Below are 20,013 nucleotides of genomic sequence, written 5' to 3' on the forward strand. Positions count from 1 at the left end.
AGAAAATAAACTTCCTTTTTGTCATCACAAATAGGGAATACTATGGGTGGGGAATTTCATATGTTGTCATACATAGTCAATTTATTAATTGGTTTGTTGACCTTTGTTTTTTTTTAAAGTCTTTGTAACAAAAGAAGGCAAAATAGGCAGAGGAGAAAAAATCTAATGCTTGGGAATGAATGTGATATAAAACCAAATACATCCTTTTTGAAATAGATTTTTCTGGGAAAAGAAAATGGGATATTGGGAGTGAGGGTACCCTATACCTCCTCTTTCATTTCACTAAGTGAAGTTATAGTTAAAACACTTCCCCCCCATCCCATATTGATAATAAGAAAAATTTCAGTTTCCATAACATTTATAACAATTGTCAATATACTTTTCCCACAATTATGTTATGAAATGGAGAGTGTATATATCTTGTCCCCATTTAACAGATCAAAGAATCACACTTCATATCTAGAAGGGATCTCAAACACCATTTTGTCCAAACTGTACCTTCCCTATAATTCCTTCTACAACATCTCCAACAATTCCAACACATATTTTATATATAAATTATTATTTGGCCATACGTACCCACCATCTAGTACTTGTGAAGTTGATTATTTGAACCCAAGTATTGTTGTTCAGTTATTTGTCATGTCAGATTTTTCATGACCTTTTTTGGGGTATTCTTGGCAAAAAACTGAATCTCCATCTCATTTTATAGATAAGAAAACTAAGGCAAACAGGATTAAGTGACTTTCCTAATAAGTGTCTAAGACTTGATTTGAACTCACAGAGATGAGTCTTCCTGATTCTAGGCTTGGCACTCTATCTACTGCATCATCCAAGTATGGAACTTGGCATTTATTTCTGTTACATTTCAATTTATTTGACTCATCCCATCATTTTAACTGGTTGAAGCTCTTTCATATCCAGACTCTTTCATCCTTTGTGTTAGTTATCCCTTCTAGCTTCATGTAATTTGGAAATTTGACAAGAATGACATCTGAGCCTTCATCTAAGTCATTAGCAACAGTGTTGAAAAGCACAGGGCCAAAGACAGATCCCTGGAGCACTCTTTTAGAGGCCTCTATTTAAGGGGATGTTGATTCATTAATGACTATTTTAACAATTTACTCTTAGACTCATCTTTCTCCTCAACAAAGCCTGGGACAGACTGGCCACATAGTAGGCACCCAGTAAATACTTGGTGATTGTGGCATAGCATAGAGAACAATGGATTCTTGGATCAAATACTTGCTCTGACAAGAATGAAAGACACAAGGCAAGTTGTTTAATATCTGCACTACAGAGAGGCAGATTTTAGCTCAACCTAAAGCAGAAAAGGGCTATGTGGCACACTGGTTAGAGTGCTGGGCCTGGAGTTAGGAAGTTCTGAGTTCAAATCTGACATTAGGGATTGCTAGCAGTGTGATCCTGGGCAAACCATTTAACCCTGTTTTTGCCTCAGTTCCTCATCTGTAAAATGAGCCAGAAGAAAATGGCAAACCACTCCAGTATCTTTGCCAAGAAAAACTTAACAGGGATCACAGAGAACCAAATACAACTGTAAACAACTAAACAATAGGGAGAAAACATAGTAGTTAGATATGCTCCCAAAATTAAATATGCTGCCTCAGGTTATACTGGATTCTACATGAACATGTGTCAGGAATATTGGAAATCCAGGATTTTCTGCTCTAGTAGGATGACCTTTGCCATCATTTCTAGCTTTGAAATACAGTATTCTTGCTAGTTCTCAGTTTCCTCATCCGTAAAATGGTGTTATTACCAGTCTGCTTCACATAGTTATGAGGAGAAAAAGATTTTGTAAAACACCAAATAAGTTAATATTATTATTGATTCATTGTCATGTGTAGTGACCAGCTCCTTTTCTTTTTTGCCTTGCTTCCCTTATGAGCAGCTTAGGTCAGGAATACATGAAAAAGATTAATGCTAATACATGTGTACTTCTAAGGCTGCCTCTGCCAAGAGCCGCACTTGGAGAGAGCAGGTGGACTGATCTTCAAAGCCATAAAATATACTATTTTCTCATTAAATGTACTATTCCAGCTCTGCTCTGAATAGTATCTATTCACTATTTCTCTTTCTTCTCTTATTCAGGGATACCACCGACCTCGTCATTACATTGCTACTCAAGGTAAGTGCATTCCTTTCTCCTTTTCTTTTGATGAGCAAAAGATCTGTTGGAGCAGAGCTCCATCTGAATAACTGTAGGAGAAGAGGGAGATGAGGAATCACAAATTATCATTTATGCACTTTGCCTCATCATCCCTCATCTAAAGGGAGCCAAGGAATCAAAGAAATGAAAGTGAGGTGAGGAGTGCATTCCAGGACTGGGAGTATTCTATGTAGAGACAAAGCAGTTGGAGAAGGAACAACAAATAGGTTGGCTTGGCTGTACTATAGGGCATATAAAGGGCAGTAAAGGATGGAACCAGAAGGACTTTGAATGCAAACAGAAACCTTTATATCTTGCCCCAGAGATCTTGAACATTTTTGAGCAGAGGAGAAATTGGTCAGATCTGATCTTTCACAGGTCCACCATGGAAGTTGTGCGAAGAATAGATTGGATAGGAGGCTGGACAGAAGCAGATTGATTAGGAGGCTACTACAATAATTTTAGAATAATTGAGATGAGAGGTGATGTGAGCCTGAAATATGATGGTAGATGTGTGATCATACAGAACAAGACAGTTGCTAGAGAACTTGTAGAGGCAGAATTGACAAGATTCAGAAGTTTATCAGATACAAGGGATAAAAGAGAATGACAGAAAAAGGTTGACATTAAGATTGTGAACTTGTGTGCTTTAGAAGCATGGTAGCACCTTCAACAGAAATACGGAAGTTAAGATATTCTGAAAATTTGTGTATGGAGAAAGACACTGGATTTTCTTTTTCTATATGTTGAGTGAAAAATATCTATGGAAAATGCTTTTGGAAATGCCGTCAAATCAATTGGTAATGTGGGACTAGGACTACAAATAGAGATATGAGAGCCATTTGCATAGAGGTCATTGGCATGAGGAATGATCAAAGCCCTGTCACAGCTGTCCAGAGGATATTTAGTCCACTCTTCTGTTCAGATCCACAGGTAGTTTGGTATAATAGAGAGTGCACTTGGAATAGGTATCAGAAGCCCTGGGTCATCTTTGACTTTTCTTACTTACTAATTTTGAGCCCATGGGAGAGTAATTTCACTCTCTAAGCTGTAGTTTCGTCAACTATAAAATAAAAAGTTTAGATGAGATAATACCTAAGGTCTCCCAGTTTCAATCCACTATAAACTACAGAGAAGATTGTTGCAGAACTGCCTTCAACTGTAAACACAATAAATGGGGAATATATCTTCCTATGCCCTTTACCATCATTTTATGCAACTCTTGCATCAATACTTAGATCAAAATAATTAAGCTTTGGGGCATGTCAGGATATAGAACCTCACAACCATTCAGAGCTTGGCGATCAACTTTTGGAGTATGTAAGGGGTTATGTCAACTATAAGTGAGGGAGAGAGTAGGAGAGCTCACTAGGAATTAACTTTATGGGAGAGATTGGCCAGCAGTAGCCCCAGAAATCATAAATTCAACCTGACTATTGTAGCTCATTGTTATGGTGATGGGGAATAGGAAGCTAAGGAGAAGACTGGCCAAAGTAATTCAGATAAAGAATGAGGGATAAAGAATGGTGTTCAATGTAAGTGTGGCATAAAATAGGGACAGTTATTGTTGATACACCACACCTGTGCTTCTAGCCTTATCATGCTTTGAAGTAGGGTTTGTCACATTCAAGATAAAAATAAGCTTAAAAACCAGAAATAACATATCACAGGAAACAATCTTGGGTCTATAGCCAGAGGAGCCAGGTCCAAAGCCTGACTCTGCTATTTACTACTATGAACTTTAGATTACTCCACCCTACTTAGTCTAACAAAAACAGAAATGTCTACACCCCATACTTAAGGATTAAGTATTTAGGAGGATGGCCTATGGTAGACATGTGCTAGAAAATGACAAATCAGAAACAACTGACAGACCCCTGGCAGTCCTAAGTCAAGCCTAAGCTACCATTGGTACATATAAGACACAGGAAAGTGATGTAAAAACCATCTACATATTTCGCATTACTTACTCTCTCTGGGCTCTTTTTGGTGGTGTAGAGGTGGCTGACAGAGCGTGCTGAGTGTTTCCACATCTTGGGTGGTGGCTGCTATTGTCTGGGTTTAGCAGTGAGTTTTCCTTGATACCATTCTGGAGTAAGCTGAGTAGCCTAGTTCAGGTAAGGCATCTTTACTGAGCTCTATTGGAGTTTAGACTGATTCTTTCTCCTTTACCTTCCAAACACTATCCTCTTAGAAAACCACTAATCTTCTTCAGAGACCTCATGGCGAAGGTCTTTGAACTACCCCTGGCACAGGCCAGGTGGGAGAAATCCTACACCTTTTCCCTCTCCCTTCTCCTTAATTCCTTCCCTCTATATTAATTAAACCACCATAAATTTAAAAAACTGACTTGGGTATTTTATTTGGGATATTCCCTGGCAACTAAAATTAATTTAGATTAGGTCACAACTCTAAAATTATCTTTACACAACTATTTGCGTGACCTTGGTCAAATCATTTAACTTGTTTGAGCCTCAGTTTCCTCATCTGTAAAGTGAAAAGGGTTGGGCTACAACCCCATTAAGATTCTTTCTTGTTTCAAATCTGATTCCAGTCCTCCAAATTGGTTTGATTCTTTCATTCCTTTTTTTAATTATAGGCTCATTACAAAGAAACTACAACACGGATTGTGTAAGAGTGTGAAATAGAAATTGGCATAAAAAAGAATAGGGAAAAAATTCTAAAAGACATGAACACAGGTAAAAGTGTGGTATTAATGGAAAAAAAAACAACCATGGACTAGGAAGCCAGGTGTCCTGGGCTTTGCTTTCAGCTCCGCCACAAGCGTGCTGCCTCTCTGAACTTCATTCCCCTTCTCTTTAAAAATAAAGAAATTTGTCTAAATCAATGGTCTTCAAAATAGAGACTGTTCTTGCTCCCCTCCTTCCCTACCCCCCCCCCACTGTAGCCTGATCTCAAGGATTAGCTAAGCAACAAATCAGAAGGTAGGAAACCTGTGATGGCCAATCAAGGAATTTCCCTGTGATATAACCAACTCTGCTCTATCCTCCAATGGTCTACCACTCTGCTCCCTCTCAGATTTACAAATAACTGATTTTCCCCACTTTTGAATATCATAGGCTGCTTAGGGCAGTTGTAATTAAAACTTGACCAATATACCTGCAGCAGCAGCTGCACAAAATCTATTAGGAAAATCTTTCCCTATTCCTTTTAATTTTGGAAAAATCCATCAGCAAGCATTTACTTAGTGCCTATTTTGTGCTAAACCAGTGCTAACCACTAGGGACTCAAAGAAAGGAAAAAAATAGCAGTTCATACTCTTAAGAAGCTTATGGTCTAATGAGGGACACAACATGAAAACAACAATGTATTGACAAGATAAATACAGGAGAAATCAGAGATAATCCACTGGGACAAGACATGAGCATTAAGGGAGCCTGGGAAAGATTTCGTGCAGAAGCTGGGACTTGAAGGAAACCAAGATGGCCAGGGGATCAAGATGAAAAGGAGAATTCCAGGCATGGGGACAAGCCTGTGAAAATGCCCAGAATCAGAAGATGGAGGGTTTTGTTGGAGGAGCAGGCGAGAGTCAAATCCTGCTGGATTGCAGTGTATGCAAGAGAGAATAAGAAAGGTAGAATGAGATCAGGTTATAAAGACCTTTGAGATGTGGAGGTGAGAATTTGCAAGGCATGCATGCAAGACAGGAAGCTGAGGACAGAATCTGTCAGTCAAAATGAAGATTCCATTTAGAATGTGACTGGGAGACAATTGAAGCCAAGTCAACCACTGGACTGGGCTGAAGGAGGCTTTTTGGCTTTTGGCTTCTGGCTGATGGTGGTGGCTGGCTGGCTGAGGTAGAGAAGAAGCTAATTGTGTTTCTGGGACTTAAGTTTATCAAGCTGGAGGACCTGACTGATTGGCAGCAACAGAAGAAAAACAGTTGTCTTTATATCTCTCTGACTGACTCTGTTTCACAATAGTGACTGGATTGCTATTTCCTCCAATATTCTCCTAATCTTCATTTGTAGAGAATAGGGAAATCCTACTCCTCTTACCTTATCCTCCATCCTTGTCCTATCCTCCCCAAATAAACCCTTACTTGAGAAAAGAAGAGAAAAGAGTATTTCCTCTGAAATCTCATAGCTCACAGAAGAAAAGGGGGAGGGGAAGCTGAAAGGCTTCTGAAGAGAGGGAGGAAACTGTAAGTTATTGGGATGAGGGTAGACAAACTTGAACTATTAGTCCTCTAGAGAATCCATCAAATATACACCCTAAAATATATCTATTATAGATTGGCACCCCTAAAATGACTTAACTACATAATCCCTTATGAAAAAATTGTTTAAGCAATTTCTTTGTGGAGCTGTGGTGATGGCAGCCATTACTGGATTTTGAGTCTACAATATACTCTATAGCAAAATGACCCACATGATTTTTGATTCTCTGGATTATATTGGCAACACCACCATGTTTTTACTGCAGTTGCCATTTCAGACTGATACTATACTCTGGCAGGTTTTGACTCAAGTGTACATCATTACTATGACAGTCATTCAGACTCTGACTTATTTGAGAAATATCTTTAGATTTGTGATCCCCAAAAAGGCAGAACAGATACTAGTGGTAGATAATAAACCTGGAATACATTATTAAGAACTTGTTTGAGGAATTGATCAAAGAAGAGGGGTTAGACCAGATTAAGAATAAGAACAATGGCCAGGCAGATAGTGCACCTAAAGAAAGAGAAAAAAAGGCAAAGAAATCTAAGGTCAATTCAAAGGGAAATGAAGGTGACAAGGACACCATGTCTGATAGTGAACCAGAAAAAAATTTGTCCACTAAAGGAGGTCACCAAGCTATCAAGTACAACTGGTATATTATAATCTAAAGTGCACAGGCAGTTTACACAGGAACTTGAATTCCTGAAAAGACGTTTTCCAAATTTCATTGAGCAACCTTTTAAGATGCAGAAAGAACTGAAACGTGCTTTTAGGATCTTTGACCCAAACTTTGAAGATGTAGAGTTTCTCCTGTCTGAATTGTTTAGTCCACATGAGCAATGCCAATTTATTGAGAAGACCAGAGCAGAGAACAACTTAACTAGTTGTCCACAGAGGAGCAAAGGGAAGACCTAGATTTTGCAAATCCCACTAGCATGTCCTACTTAAGGAAATGTAGGGAAGACTTGTTCCAGGCTATTAAGCAATGTTGCTGGAAGCCTAATGCATGGGCAAGGTTTGATAAACTCATGAAAAACAAAGGGGAACATCCAGCCACATTCATTGATCATCTCTCAGAAATGGCAGAATAAATATTGTGTCGAGGCTAATAGTGAGGAGTCTTCTAGTCATGAAGGAAGACTGTTTTTAAAGGGTTGCACACCTTACTTGAAATTTTTTTTCAAACACTATTTCCCTAAATATGACACTGTCGGGCTGATAGAACTAGGTGAAACTGATAGTTACCTCCATGATAATCATTGAGAACAACATAAATTTAAAAGATAAATTAGAAGTAACAGAAAAAAATCTAAAAGAAAAGGAGATAGAGGAAATCAAGAAACTCAACACAGAACTTACACAAAATCTAGTTATAAACCAGAACCAGTGCAGAGAGAAACTAGATGATGCTCCTTCTGCCACAAGAGAGGACACTTGATAAAAGATTGTTTTTGAAGAAGAAATATGAAGTCAATGACAACAAAATTACACAAAATAGATACAGAAAGCAAAATTCCACTTGCTGTTCTCATTGTAAGCTAAAATCCACAAAGCAAGCATCTAATTTAGAACAGATGCAACAGGTCATTAAATCAGGAGCTAAACCTAAATATTCAGACATGGTTAGGAAAGAATTTTGAAGCCAGGCCTATAGTGTATATAGTTTGGTACATAGAGATAGAAGAGATAGTGAAAAGGAGGCTGATGTTAAAATTAGGAGGAAAAAAGATGAGAAACAATGAAAAATTTGTGCAAAAAGTGAATCTGTGAGTGATAGCACATGTAATGAATCAAGAGACAAGTAGAGACAAGTAAAAGAAATAGATGTAGAAATAAAAGAAATCATGTCTCAAATAGCAACTGAAATGAGAGACTTAGAGAAATCACACAGGAAAAAAAAAGTACAAATCAGATCAAAACATTCTTGGAGAATTTTTTTTTCAGTGCAGACTGGGCATGGGGGGTTGAATTTTGTAGAAGTAAAAGACAAAAAAAGAAAAAAAAACTCAAGCAAGAGTTAGTGAAAGATACAGAGAAACAAAATTTCAATTCCCTACAGGTTACTGTTGCTAAAGATGCAAATACTTTGAAAATCATTCACAGAATTGCATGACATCCCACCAATAAATTTTTTTAAATTTTTTCCAATAGCTTTATGGCATAGGTACCCTTAAGAAATAATATCTAATTTGAATCCTGAAGCTGACATTTTCCATCTATCAATGACTGATTTAGATAAGACAAAATTCACTGAAAATGAAGCTGACATTACATTTGAAAACAATAATCCTATTCAAAGTAATGGAGGTGATATGACAGTTGAATTTGAAAAGAGGAATGGAATGGAAGTATATAGATATGTATGTATATGTAAATTATATATATATATACATATATATATATATATATATAATATCTATTACAGAATGCCAAAGGGAGGATTTTATATCTGATCCTAGAGGGAGTAGGAAGCCATTGGAGTATAAGGGAAGGAGGGATGTGATGTGGTCAGAAGAGCTTTAGGAAGACCAATTAGCTGAGTAGAGGATTTACTGGAATGGGGATAGACTTGAAATAGGAAGACAAATATATGAACTATACCAGTAGTTCAAACATGAGGTGATGGGGTCTGGATCATGGTGGTAACAGTGTCTTAAGAGAGAAGAATGTATTTATCAGAGATGTTACAAAGGGAGAATCAACAGATTGGGTATAGAGAATGAGAGAGATGATGAGTTGAGAATGATACCTATGTGTGACTTTGGGCCACTGCAAGAATGGTGATGTCTTACAGTAACAAGAAATTATTTTATTAGCATACAGATTTCCCTTCCATATGGCAGGGGTTTAGGACACATTTCCTGCTCTCCCTTGCCTTTGTAATCTGGAAAATCAGCAAAAAAAATTTTGACCCTCCCTTGGTACAGTACCAAAGAAGAAGAATGAATTTTTAATGGGGTGTTTACAGTACCATATGTGCATTTATGGGTTACCAAACTTTTTAAGATGTCTACATTTTTAGCCTTTGTGGGTCATCAGCTGGCTTTAACATTCTTTTTACAAACTTTAACTTATTTATTTTAACTTTAAAAAAGAAATCATGTATGTTTATAGTATTAAAAGATAAAATATGTTGATATTATACAATACACTATAAATATATTTTATGCATTTCTGAATTTCTAAACTTTTTCTGTGTCACCTGCTAGCCTTTGTGTGTCATGGGCGGCTTCCACAAAACTCCTAAAAAAATCCTATTTAACTTCTTATGCGACTCATGATATATCAAAATCAAGATGGGGAAAGTCATGATGTGGCAGGGATATCTACATTATTTTTCCTGCCAAACCTATGTGTCTTCTAAATGCCTCTGTTATTATGGAGGGCTCCACCATTGTTCAAATAACCCAGGTTCACTACCTTGGTTTTATCTTCAGCTTCTCACTCTCTGTCACCCCAAGTATTCATTCCATTACAAAAACTTAATATCTCTCTCTGAATCTCTATCATCAGTATCTTTCTTTCCCGTCACACAGCCATCACCCAAGTACAAGTTCTCTCTCTGGACTATGGCAGTAGTCTCTTACTTGGCTTCTAGTCCCTCTCCTCTTCAATCCATCTACCACATAACTGCTAAAGTGATTTTTTTGAAAGCATAGATCTGATCCTGTCAGTCCAGTACTCAGTAAACTCCAGTGGCTCCCTATTACCACTAGAATAAATGACTATTTGATCTTCTACTCATATCTTTTAAAATTTCTATTTTTGTATAAATTTTATAATAAATATATTTTAAGTGAATTAGCTCATGTATATAACCTACTGAAGGTGGTAGAAATGTTTTAGTGATTAAAAAGTTTGGAGGCTACAAATCTAACTGATCTCTAATGCCACTTTTTTTTAAACCTTATTTCCTATCTTAGACTCAATACTGTGTATTGGTTCTAAGGAAAAGCAGTAAAGACTAGACAATGGGGGTTAAATGATGTGCCCAGGGTCACACTGCTAGGAAAGGTCTGAGGCCAGATGTGAACCCAGGACCTCCCATCTCCAGGGCTGGCTCTCTATTCACTGAGCCACCCAGCTGCCTCCATCTATCTAATGCCACTTTGAAATAAAACTATTCATAAATCTGTGATTCTCTGATGGTTGAGGAACAACCAAGGTCAACTTACAGAAACAAATATTAATAAATCTCCATTCCCCCCCTGGAATATTCTAGAGAATACTTTGGGGGATCAGGTTCAAAACCCAAAAACTCTGACAGGAAGCAAGGGCTGCTTCAGCATTTCTTAGTCATTTGTTTCATGGACTACTTTGCACAGGAGCATGCAAGGCCTGAGATCTGGGATTGCCATGCTAGTCACAATTGTCAAAACAGCTGTGCATGTCAGAACTGACAGATTCCCCAGAGTAGAGGGCCATCCCTGAGGCCACCCAAGGCTTTGGGGCAAATCATGCAGTGCTTTTCTCCTCCTGCCCTTAAAGGCACACAGACATGTCCTGTCTAGGCAGGTAAGAAGCTGTATGACATATTAGCACAAAGCCTGTGCAATGGAATGAATCAAGAAACCTGGTAAGAGTTAGCAGACTGGTAGAACTGAGTATAGGGTTCAGAGTTTGGATCCTGGGTCTGTTAACTTATTCCTTTTGTAAAATAAAGATCACAGAGCCAGCTAGGTAGCACAGTGGTTTGAGAGCCAGACCTAGAAATGGAAGGTCCTGGGTTCAAATAGCCTGGGGCACTTCCTAGCTGTATGACCCTGGGCAAGTCCCTTGCCCTCCATTGCCCTCCATTGACTAGCACTTGACACTTTTCTACATTCAAATTGATACTTAGTATGTATTCTAGGACAGACGGTAAGGGTTTAAGAAAAAGTAAAATAAAATAAAATATAGGTCTCAGATCTAGACTTAAAAGAGAGCCCTGGAAAATCCCAATTTCCTTCATTTTACAAATTATAAAACAGAGACCCAGAGAGATTAGGTGACATGCCTGCTGCACAGGTAGTAAGCGTCAGAGGTAGATTTGGAACCCATAACCCTTCTCCCTCCAAATTGAAATATGTTGACTCTGTCATACATTAGCCGTGTGGTCTTACCACTCTAGCTATTGCAATTTTTTAGGTCTTAGTTTCCTAATCTGAAAAACAAAAACAATAACACTGAATAACAAACCTTATAGAACTCTTTTTGAAATAGAAAAGGGTTTTGGGTATGTGAGCTATGAAAGCACCCTACAAAGTCAAATGAGCTTTCACCAAGAAAAGGCTAAGAAGCAACCCAAAGTATGACCTTTTTGTTGTTGTTGGCACTGAAAGGTTTGCAAAGCCTTTTACATACATTATCTTATTTAACCAGCATAGCAATCCTATGAGGGAGTTATTATTATTATTATTATTATTATGTCTATTTAATAAATGGCAAAACTGAGGCTTCAAGTGACTTGCTCAGGATCAGTATCTAAGATGGAATTCAAAAACAATCTTTCTTGACTATAAGTCATGCTGGTTGCATACATTAGAACTTAAGATCCCTTTTTAACCTCAATGACTCAGAACTATTTTCTTTCTCACCCAACATCTTCTTCAGACACTGCTGAAGAGAGTTTGGAGGTGCTGAGATAGCTAGGTATTGTAGCAGAAAGAGTGCTGGATTTGGAATCAGAAAGACTTGAATTTGAATCTCTTCTCAGACACTAGCTTGGACAAGTCTCTTAACCTCTGCATCTTATCTTTCTCATTTCAAAGACGAGGAGATTGGATTCAATGGCCTTTAAGGTCCCTTCCAGCTCAAAATCAATGATCTTATGATCTGTATCAATGCTGTGTTCCTCTCCTACTTGTGCCCCCTGTACCTCAAAATGTAAGTTTCTTGAATGTTGGGACTACTTTTTGACAGCATTTGGTACATATTAACAAATGACCATTGAATGACAGAAAGACAATTTGCTGTTTCATAGCAATAACTTTGAACTTTGGAACTACTTGTCTTTCCTTATATAACAAATACACAAAATGAGAACTGGATCTTCAGTGACTTTCTCAGGCTGTTCCTGTAAATTATAAGCCAAGCCTTCTCAGGAGTCCAACCCTCCTATTTAGTTATACAGACCTTGAACTCCATCATCATTCTCATTTATCAGACTTTCCTAGGAGCTCTTGGTCCTATGCCTCACCCTAAGACACCATGAAAAAGGGGCCTACTGCTGTCTTGTACCCAGGGATTCTAAGGCTCTAATATTTTTTTCTTCCTTCTTAGGTCCAATGCAGGAAACTGTCAAAGACTTTTGGAGGATGATTTGGCAGGAGAATTCAGCCAGTGTCGTGATGGTGACAAATCTCGTAGAAGTAGGAAGGGTAAGCTGCTTAGATGATGACTTCTCTGGTAGCCACAAAAACTGAAGCAAAGAAAAACTCCCTTCTTGGTCTGTCTTTTTCATGAAAGGAATTAGTCATCCCTGGAAGGACTTCGCAAAAAAGTGGGTACTGTAGAAAATATACCCACAGAAGATGTGAAGCCTCCTCCCTGTGCCTCAAGGCCCCAGAAATTCACCTTTTTGGGGGCTAAGATTCTTTCTCCTTCCAGGCCCTAATGTCCAACTCTAGCCCATCCCTCCAGGTCTTTGTCTTCCTCACTCCATCATTTTACCTTCCTAGCCTCATAACCATTTTCCTCCACTTTCCACATTTAACTTTTTTTAGTACTGCTGTGATAGCACTCACCTTACTTTAGCTGACTGGAGTTTCACACTGCTTCATTGCCTCCAGGCACTGGAGTTAATTTGGCCATGCCTGGCATGGTGGCTGCCCAACCAAGCCAGTCAAGGCATTTATAGCCTCCTATATTTGAATGGATCCATTATCTCATTATCCTCGCAACATGTTGAAGGCCTTCCGGCTCTTTTACTCTTCCATGGGTACTCATGCAGCCCTCAGGCTGTCTGTCTGTTGTCCTTCATTCTCTGCTGCCTCTTTTCAGCCTTTCATGTCTTTGAATATATATGTTACACCATTTTTGCCACATGTAGCATGGTGACCACCCACTGACCCAGGTCAGCTAGGCACACCTCGCTTGAAATCCCCATTAAGTCCCACTTGCGTTTATTAAAATGAAAGCCTGCGGCGAAGTTGGTTCTCATCTCCATAAGCTGAGCTTTGCCGTTCCTATTTCCTATTCTCTCTCTCTTTGCTACAGGTGAAGTGTGTTAGGTATTGGCCAGATGACACAGAAGTTTATGGAGATATTAAGGTCACGTTAATTGAAACAGAACCACTGGCTGAGTATGTCATACGCACGTTTACTGTTCAAAAGGTAAGCCTGTCCTTTGGATGGTAATCATTAGGCCCTGTTTGGGAAATCAGAGAACTTACCAAGATATGATAGGGAGACAGGGGGAAACATAGGACTTTTAGCTATGGAGCCAGGGTTAGCCACTACCTTCCACCTCCACTTCTTTTTCATTTTTACTCTCTATATCCATCTGAGGAGGATCAGTTTGCTGATATACATGTATTTTGCTCTACATGTGGTATGTGTTGTTATAGATCTATGTAACATCATTTTATCTTTGCACTAAGCTCCATCCATACCAACTGACTTAAGCATCTGAGCTTGGATATTATCTTGCCTGAGTTTGGGGATTGGGCCAACATGAACAGTGAAGAAGACAATGGTGATGGAGAAATGGCTGTTCTCTCTCCTAAGATGGGAGAGCATTTCAGATAGAGAGAAAGACAGGGGCAGGATCCAAAAGGAGGGGATGGAGAGGTGGATGAATGAATAAATGAATGAAAACATTGTTATTAAATAGTATTATGTGCTGAACACTGTACTAGTTGGTGAAAATACAAATACAAAAGCAAGGCAGTCCCTGTCCTCCAGTTGCAAACACTAATAGGGATAACAATACACATCCCTTTATATAGTTACCAGCAAAGAGAGTTTTGATCCCTGGGAATCAGAGGGATGGTGAGTAGGGCTATAGAGAAGGTGATTTTATACCTCATCCAGAAGGTGATTTTATACCTCATCCAGAGTAAGAGATAGAATAGGCAGAATCTGCTTTCTTGCAGGAGAGCAGATGGCAAGATGTCCGGTATGGGTGGATGTAAAGCATGATCTATGTCTGAGAGATATACTGGGCTTAAGTTTGCACTTGCTCACTCACTGATCAGAACAGCTCAGCATCAGGGTACAGAGTTCCAAAGCTAAGTGGATTAATTCCAACTGGGAGATGTGGGCAGTAGGACAATTCCTGAAGGTCTGTTCCCAGAGGCCTTGTCCAGAGGGTGCTCTCCCTAGGAAGAGATGGTTCAGAGGAGGGAGAAGGGAAGGAGGATTAGATGTAGTGTCAGGACATAATGGCATAATCATTGAATAGCAAGTTATCTGTAGGTCTTACCCACTAACTGCTGAGTAGATTGTGAGTTCAACATAAGGCAACCAGACAACATGATAGGAAAAAATTAGTTACCTTGAGCTGTATATGGACCATAGAGTCTAGAGCAGAGTTATTAACTTGGGATTCATAAACCTTTTTTCTTTAATAATTTGATAGTTAGGAGCAGGTAGGTGGCTCAGTGGATTGAGAGACAGGCATAGAGACTGGAAATACTAGGTTCAAATCTGGCCTCAGTCACTTCCTAGCTGTGTGACCCTGGCAAATCACTTAAACTCGTTCACCTTAATTTCTTCATCTGTAAGATGAGCTGGAGAAGGAAATGGCAAATCACTCTAGTGTTTTGCCAAGAAAAATCCAAATGGGATCATAGTCAGACATGACTGAAAGAATTGAACAACAAAAATTCTCCTTCATAATCTTATATATTTTATTGTATATGTTTAAAAACACCTGAGGGACAGCTAGGTTTCTCAGTGGATAGAGAAGGAGGTCTGAAATAGGAAGTCTTGAGTTCAAATATGATCTTAGACATTTCCTTGATGTGTGACTCTGGGCAAGTCACTTAATCCTAGCCCATACTACTCTTTTGCCTTTGTAAGGTAGAGGGTAATGGTTTTTAAAAAAACAAAATCATTATTTGGAGAGGAGGTCTGTGAGTTTCACCAAACTTCTAAAAGAGTCAGTCCATAGCACACACAAAAAAAGGTTAGAAAGCCCTGGGCTAGAGCAAGAGAAATGACAGATAAAATTCTCTGCTCTCATCAGGCCCAATCTGCGTTTGATATTTAGGCCTAAGCATGATTTTGGAGGAAGAGCACTGATAAACTAAAGTACATCCAAAAAAGGGCAACCAGCAGGCAGAGGATTAGAAACCATGACAAAGCAAGATCAGTTCAAGAAAATGGAAATGCTTTGCCTGGAAAAGAGTAGAATTGAGGAAGGAGGAAAGTGATTCCTATAAACAAAGGGCTGTCACAGGGAAGAGGAATCAGGCTTCCTATACTTGGTCCCAGAGAGCAGAATGAGCAGCATGGGTGAGAAGCTGCAGAGAGCAAGATTTTAATTCAGTAAAAAAAAAAAAAAACATTTATAACCATTAGGACTGTCCCAAAGTGGAATGGGTTGCCTTGGCAAGTGGAGAGTTTTCCATCACTGGAGGTCTTTAAGGGAACATCAAATGATCTCATGTCAAGGATACCGTAGGGGAAATTCTTATTCTTTGTAAAGATTGAACTGGATGACCTTTCCAAAGTCCTTTCCAAAGCTGAAGTTATTGATATACTGGGAGATGAACTGGGGATTGAAAATCCTCATTCTGAGAATGGTCCAAAGATTCCGGCAAGGCCTGAGGTTTTCACTCCTTCCTTGCTAGTGCTTTATTTTTTTGTGAGTCTCAGAAAAATCATTAGATATTTTGAGTTTTTCAATTTTTCTTTTTTGTTGTTGTTTAACAATTTTGATGTCTATTTTCTTTTTTATTTTCACTTTAGTTTCAGCTATAATTTTTTCCCTCTCCCTTTCCCTTCTTCATTGTAAAAGCAAGAAAATGAAACCTATTACAAATACATGTAATCAAACAAAACAATTTCCTGGATTGGCCATATCCTAGACCAAACAAATGTATACACACATGTGATTGATCTTGTATCATTTATTTATTGATGCTTTTTATAATTGATTGAATTTGTCCTGTAACTGCTTTTGTCCAATAATTGCTTAAATCATGGTTCTTTGGCACTGTGCTTAGTTCAGAATTCAGCTGGCTTACAATGGGTTCATTTTAGAAATCCAGACCTCCTACTAATCACTGATCTATTCTTGCCTCAAGGAATTTAGCTATCCTTAGGGAATACAGGCGAACACAAGGGAGTCTAGTCTAGTATCTTTATACCACCAAGCCTTCCTTCAAGTATACCTGGTTTGCTGTCTAAAAAAGGACTGGTCTGCTGTCTTTTGACCTCATACCTGGACTCAGATGAGAATTTCATAGGCACAGAGGAGTAAGGAAGAGGTTGTTGCTAGCCCCCATTACCAGACTTCTAACCAAGCCTATCGTTCCCTGAAGCTCAGCTCTCTAACTACATGTTGCTCTCAGCCCCGTAATTTCAGCTACCCTGGTCTGTTCTTAATTCTGTACTCCCTGAAAGTTCTAAAAGGGGAGCTGTCTGACCTGGATCTTTGGTATAAAATGAGAAAAGCCACTGACCCATTCATCTCCAGCTATTTGTGTCTTTGCTAGTAATTTCATCTTGCTAGGAGAATTGCCTTAGCTTAGCTTTTTGTTAAATTTTTACATGCTATATGTATATTATTGTATATATGTAAGTATATGCTATTTCTCCACAATTGTTTATATTCACTTTGCATGTATTTAATATTTATTAATCTGTGTGCATGTTTCTCTCCAATAGAAGGTAAGCTCCTTGAATGGTACCCACCACATAATAGACACTTAAATGAGCAATAGAGGGATGGATTATAAAACGACTGACTTAGGAATCAAGTGATCTGAGTTGAATCCTGCCCCTTAAGTGTTTTATATTCTTGGACAAGTCATTGAACCTCTCATTCAGTCTTAGTCCCATCCCTTATAAAGTTGGGATAGTAGTGGTCACATGTAAACCTGTCATTTAGCAAGGCTGCAGTAAAAAAAAAAAAAAGCATTTTGTAAACCTTAAAGTTCTGTATGAACATAGGCAACTATAATAATAATATTACAACTTCCAAAGAAGTGATTGGTTCAGCCTCTGAAGACATTTCTAGTGAGGCAGCTTCGTGGTACAGTGCCTAGAGCTCTGGGCTGGAGTCAGTCCTGAAGTCCTGAATTCAAGTTTGGCCTCCTACGTTTAATACTGTGTGACCCTGAGAAAGTGACTTAACTTCTGTCTGCCTCAGTCTCCTTGTCTGTAAATGGGTCGTTGTGAAGATCAAATAATATAATTGTGAAGTGCTTAGCATAGTATCTGAACATAATAAGTGATATATAAATGCTTATTATATTACATTATCTTTAGTATTAATTATTATTGCTATTGTTATTGTTGTTACTCCCCAGAGCCCAGTCCATGTATTTTCCATCCTAGTTTCTTGGCAGGAGCAGCTAGAGGGTGGTTATGGCTGGGGCTGGGGAGACAATGATTTGTCTAATAGTGAATGGAAAAAGACACAGGCTGTGTTTTCTCCTCAGAAAGGCTACCATGAGATCCGTGAGATCCGGCTGTTCCACTTCACCAGCTGGCCTGACCACGGGGTTCCGTGCTATGCCACAGGTCTCCTGGGCTTCGTCCGGCAGGTGAAATTCCTCAATCCTCCTGAGGCAGGACCTATAGTGGTACATTGCAGGTACGTGCCCAGGCAACTGACTGGTTTCTCAGCTGCTTCTGTTCTTCCCTCTCAGGTGCCTTCCTTGACACTCTTTCCATTGTTTCAGTGGCAGCTTGGTAGCACAGTGGGTAGAGCTCTGGGCTTAGCATCAGGAAGACATGAATTCAGGCTCTTCCTGTGGTGCAATCCTGGGCAAGCCTCTTTACTGCTGTCTGCCTCAGTTTCCTCAGCTGTAAACTGAGGATAAAAATAGCACCGATCTCCTAGGATTGTTGTGAGAATTAAACAAAATAATCTCTGTAAAGTATTTAGCAATGGTATTGGCATCTAGTAAGCTCTTAATAAATGCTTATTTCTTTCTCCTTTCCTTTCCTCCTCAGAAGACACTGACTAAACTGTGAGAAGTGCCAGCCCTGTCACTTCCTTGCTATGTGACCTTGAGCAAGTCAGCTCCTCTTTTTAGGCTTGAGTTTCTCCTCTATAAGTGAAGAGATTGAATTAGCTGCTCTATCATATGACCCTCCAACACCAGCTTCCTACAAATATCTCCCATATTGGCCAGTCTACTTATTCCAGATCCCTTCCAACATTCAAGCTCTTCACTGCTGTGATATACACTGCCTTTTTTCTGTTCTTCTTTCAAGAGATTCCAGAAAAGACATAGCAAGCTTTCAGTTACACCAGATGTTGCTATCTGGGTTCCATAGATCCTGCCAGGATCCACTGGAAGATTTCAGGGAAGAGAAGGGAACCATACTTAGTGGGAAGGAGATAGAGAATGCTTTTCTGACAAATGGCCATATAGGTAGGAACAGAACCAGGAAAGAGCCACATCACAGAAGCTATGGGTTGAATTAGTATTTAGGAAGAGGACTTGAGGACAGAAAAAAAAAACAAACGATTGAGATAGCTATTGTGAGGAAAGTGGTATAGAGTCAATTAGGGAAGCATAAAAGGGTTGACAAATGGTTGTGAGGGTCCAACTGCAATGAGATAATCCAAAATATTAGTTAACCCATTCAATACTATTGTGGCTTCCTTTTTTTTTTTTTAAACCCTTGCCTTCCATCTTGGAGTCAATACTGAGGATTGACTCCAAGGCAGAAGAGTGGTAAGGGCTAGGCAATGGGGGCCAAGTGACTTGCCCAGGGTTACACATCTGGAAAGTGTTTGAGGTCAGATTTGAACCTAGGACCTCCCATCTCTAGGCCTGGCTCTCAATCCACTGAGCCACCTAGCTGCCCCCCCCCCCCGGTTTCCTTTTTCTTAAATTTTACTTTTTCAAATGTCACAAAATCATGTTCTTTCCTTTCTACTTCCCTACCCTTCACCCCCTGACATGCAAAAACATGAAAAAAGAAAAAAACAAGACTCTGATAACAAATACATATAAGCAAGCAAACAAATTCCACCTTGGCCATTTTCAAAAGAATAAAAAAGGTTTCAATATACTTTAATGCTTCAGTACTTTGATGAGTTTAATTTTCATTGCCAACTAAATTTAATGAGTGAATGTTCCTTCCTTGAGATCATCCTGTCTCTGCCAAAGAGTCGGTAGCCTGTTCTACAGTCTTTAAGTCTTTTTAAACTGTTGTACAATGTTGTTGTATGTATCATTCCCCTGTTATTGTTGTATATATTGTTCTCCTAATCATGTTAACTTTATTTGTATCAGTTCATACAAATCTTTTAAGGTTTCTCTGAAAAAAAAAAAGAAAAATTTCAGGGTATCTGTGAATTTGACAGTAAAATAATTACATCTTTATTTTCTTTAATCTTGTAACCATTTAGATTTCATTTTATGTATTCAAAAACTTTGTTCTGAGAAGAAATTTATAGACTTCACCAGGTGGTAAAAGGAGTCTATAATCCATAAAAGGCTACTGATTTGTATTAGTCTCTTTACATATTATCTCTCAGGCAAATTCCTT

The 20,013-nt window shown here is 38.8% G+C and overlaps 1 protein-coding gene across 14 annotated transcripts in view; it reads left to right on the plus strand.

Annotated features, from left to right (window-relative positions):
• The window catches only part of PTPRT (protein tyrosine phosphatase receptor type T), a 1,347,533-nt gene that overhangs the window by 1,287,589 nt on the left and 39,931 nt on the right, over window positions 1-20,013 (plus strand). For all 14 annotated transcript variants that reach the window (XM_007474314.3, XM_007474316.3, XM_007474317.3 and 11 more), the window contains 4 exons: window positions 2,113-2,149; window positions 12,616-12,713; window positions 13,552-13,668; window positions 17,946-18,100. In XM_007474314.3, coding sequence (XP_007474376.2) covers window positions 2,113-2,149; window positions 12,616-12,713; window positions 13,552-13,668; window positions 17,946-18,100 — 407 coding nt within the window. The remainder of the gene's footprint in view (window positions 1-2,112; window positions 2,150-12,615; window positions 12,714-13,551; window positions 13,669-17,945; window positions 18,101-20,013) is intronic.

The sequence above is a fragment of the Monodelphis domestica genome, chromosome 1 (genome assembly GCF_027887165.1).
Source record: "Monodelphis domestica isolate mMonDom1 chromosome 1, mMonDom1.pri, whole genome shotgun sequence".
NCBI lineage: Eukaryota > Metazoa > Chordata > Mammalia > Didelphimorphia > Didelphidae > Monodelphis > Monodelphis domestica.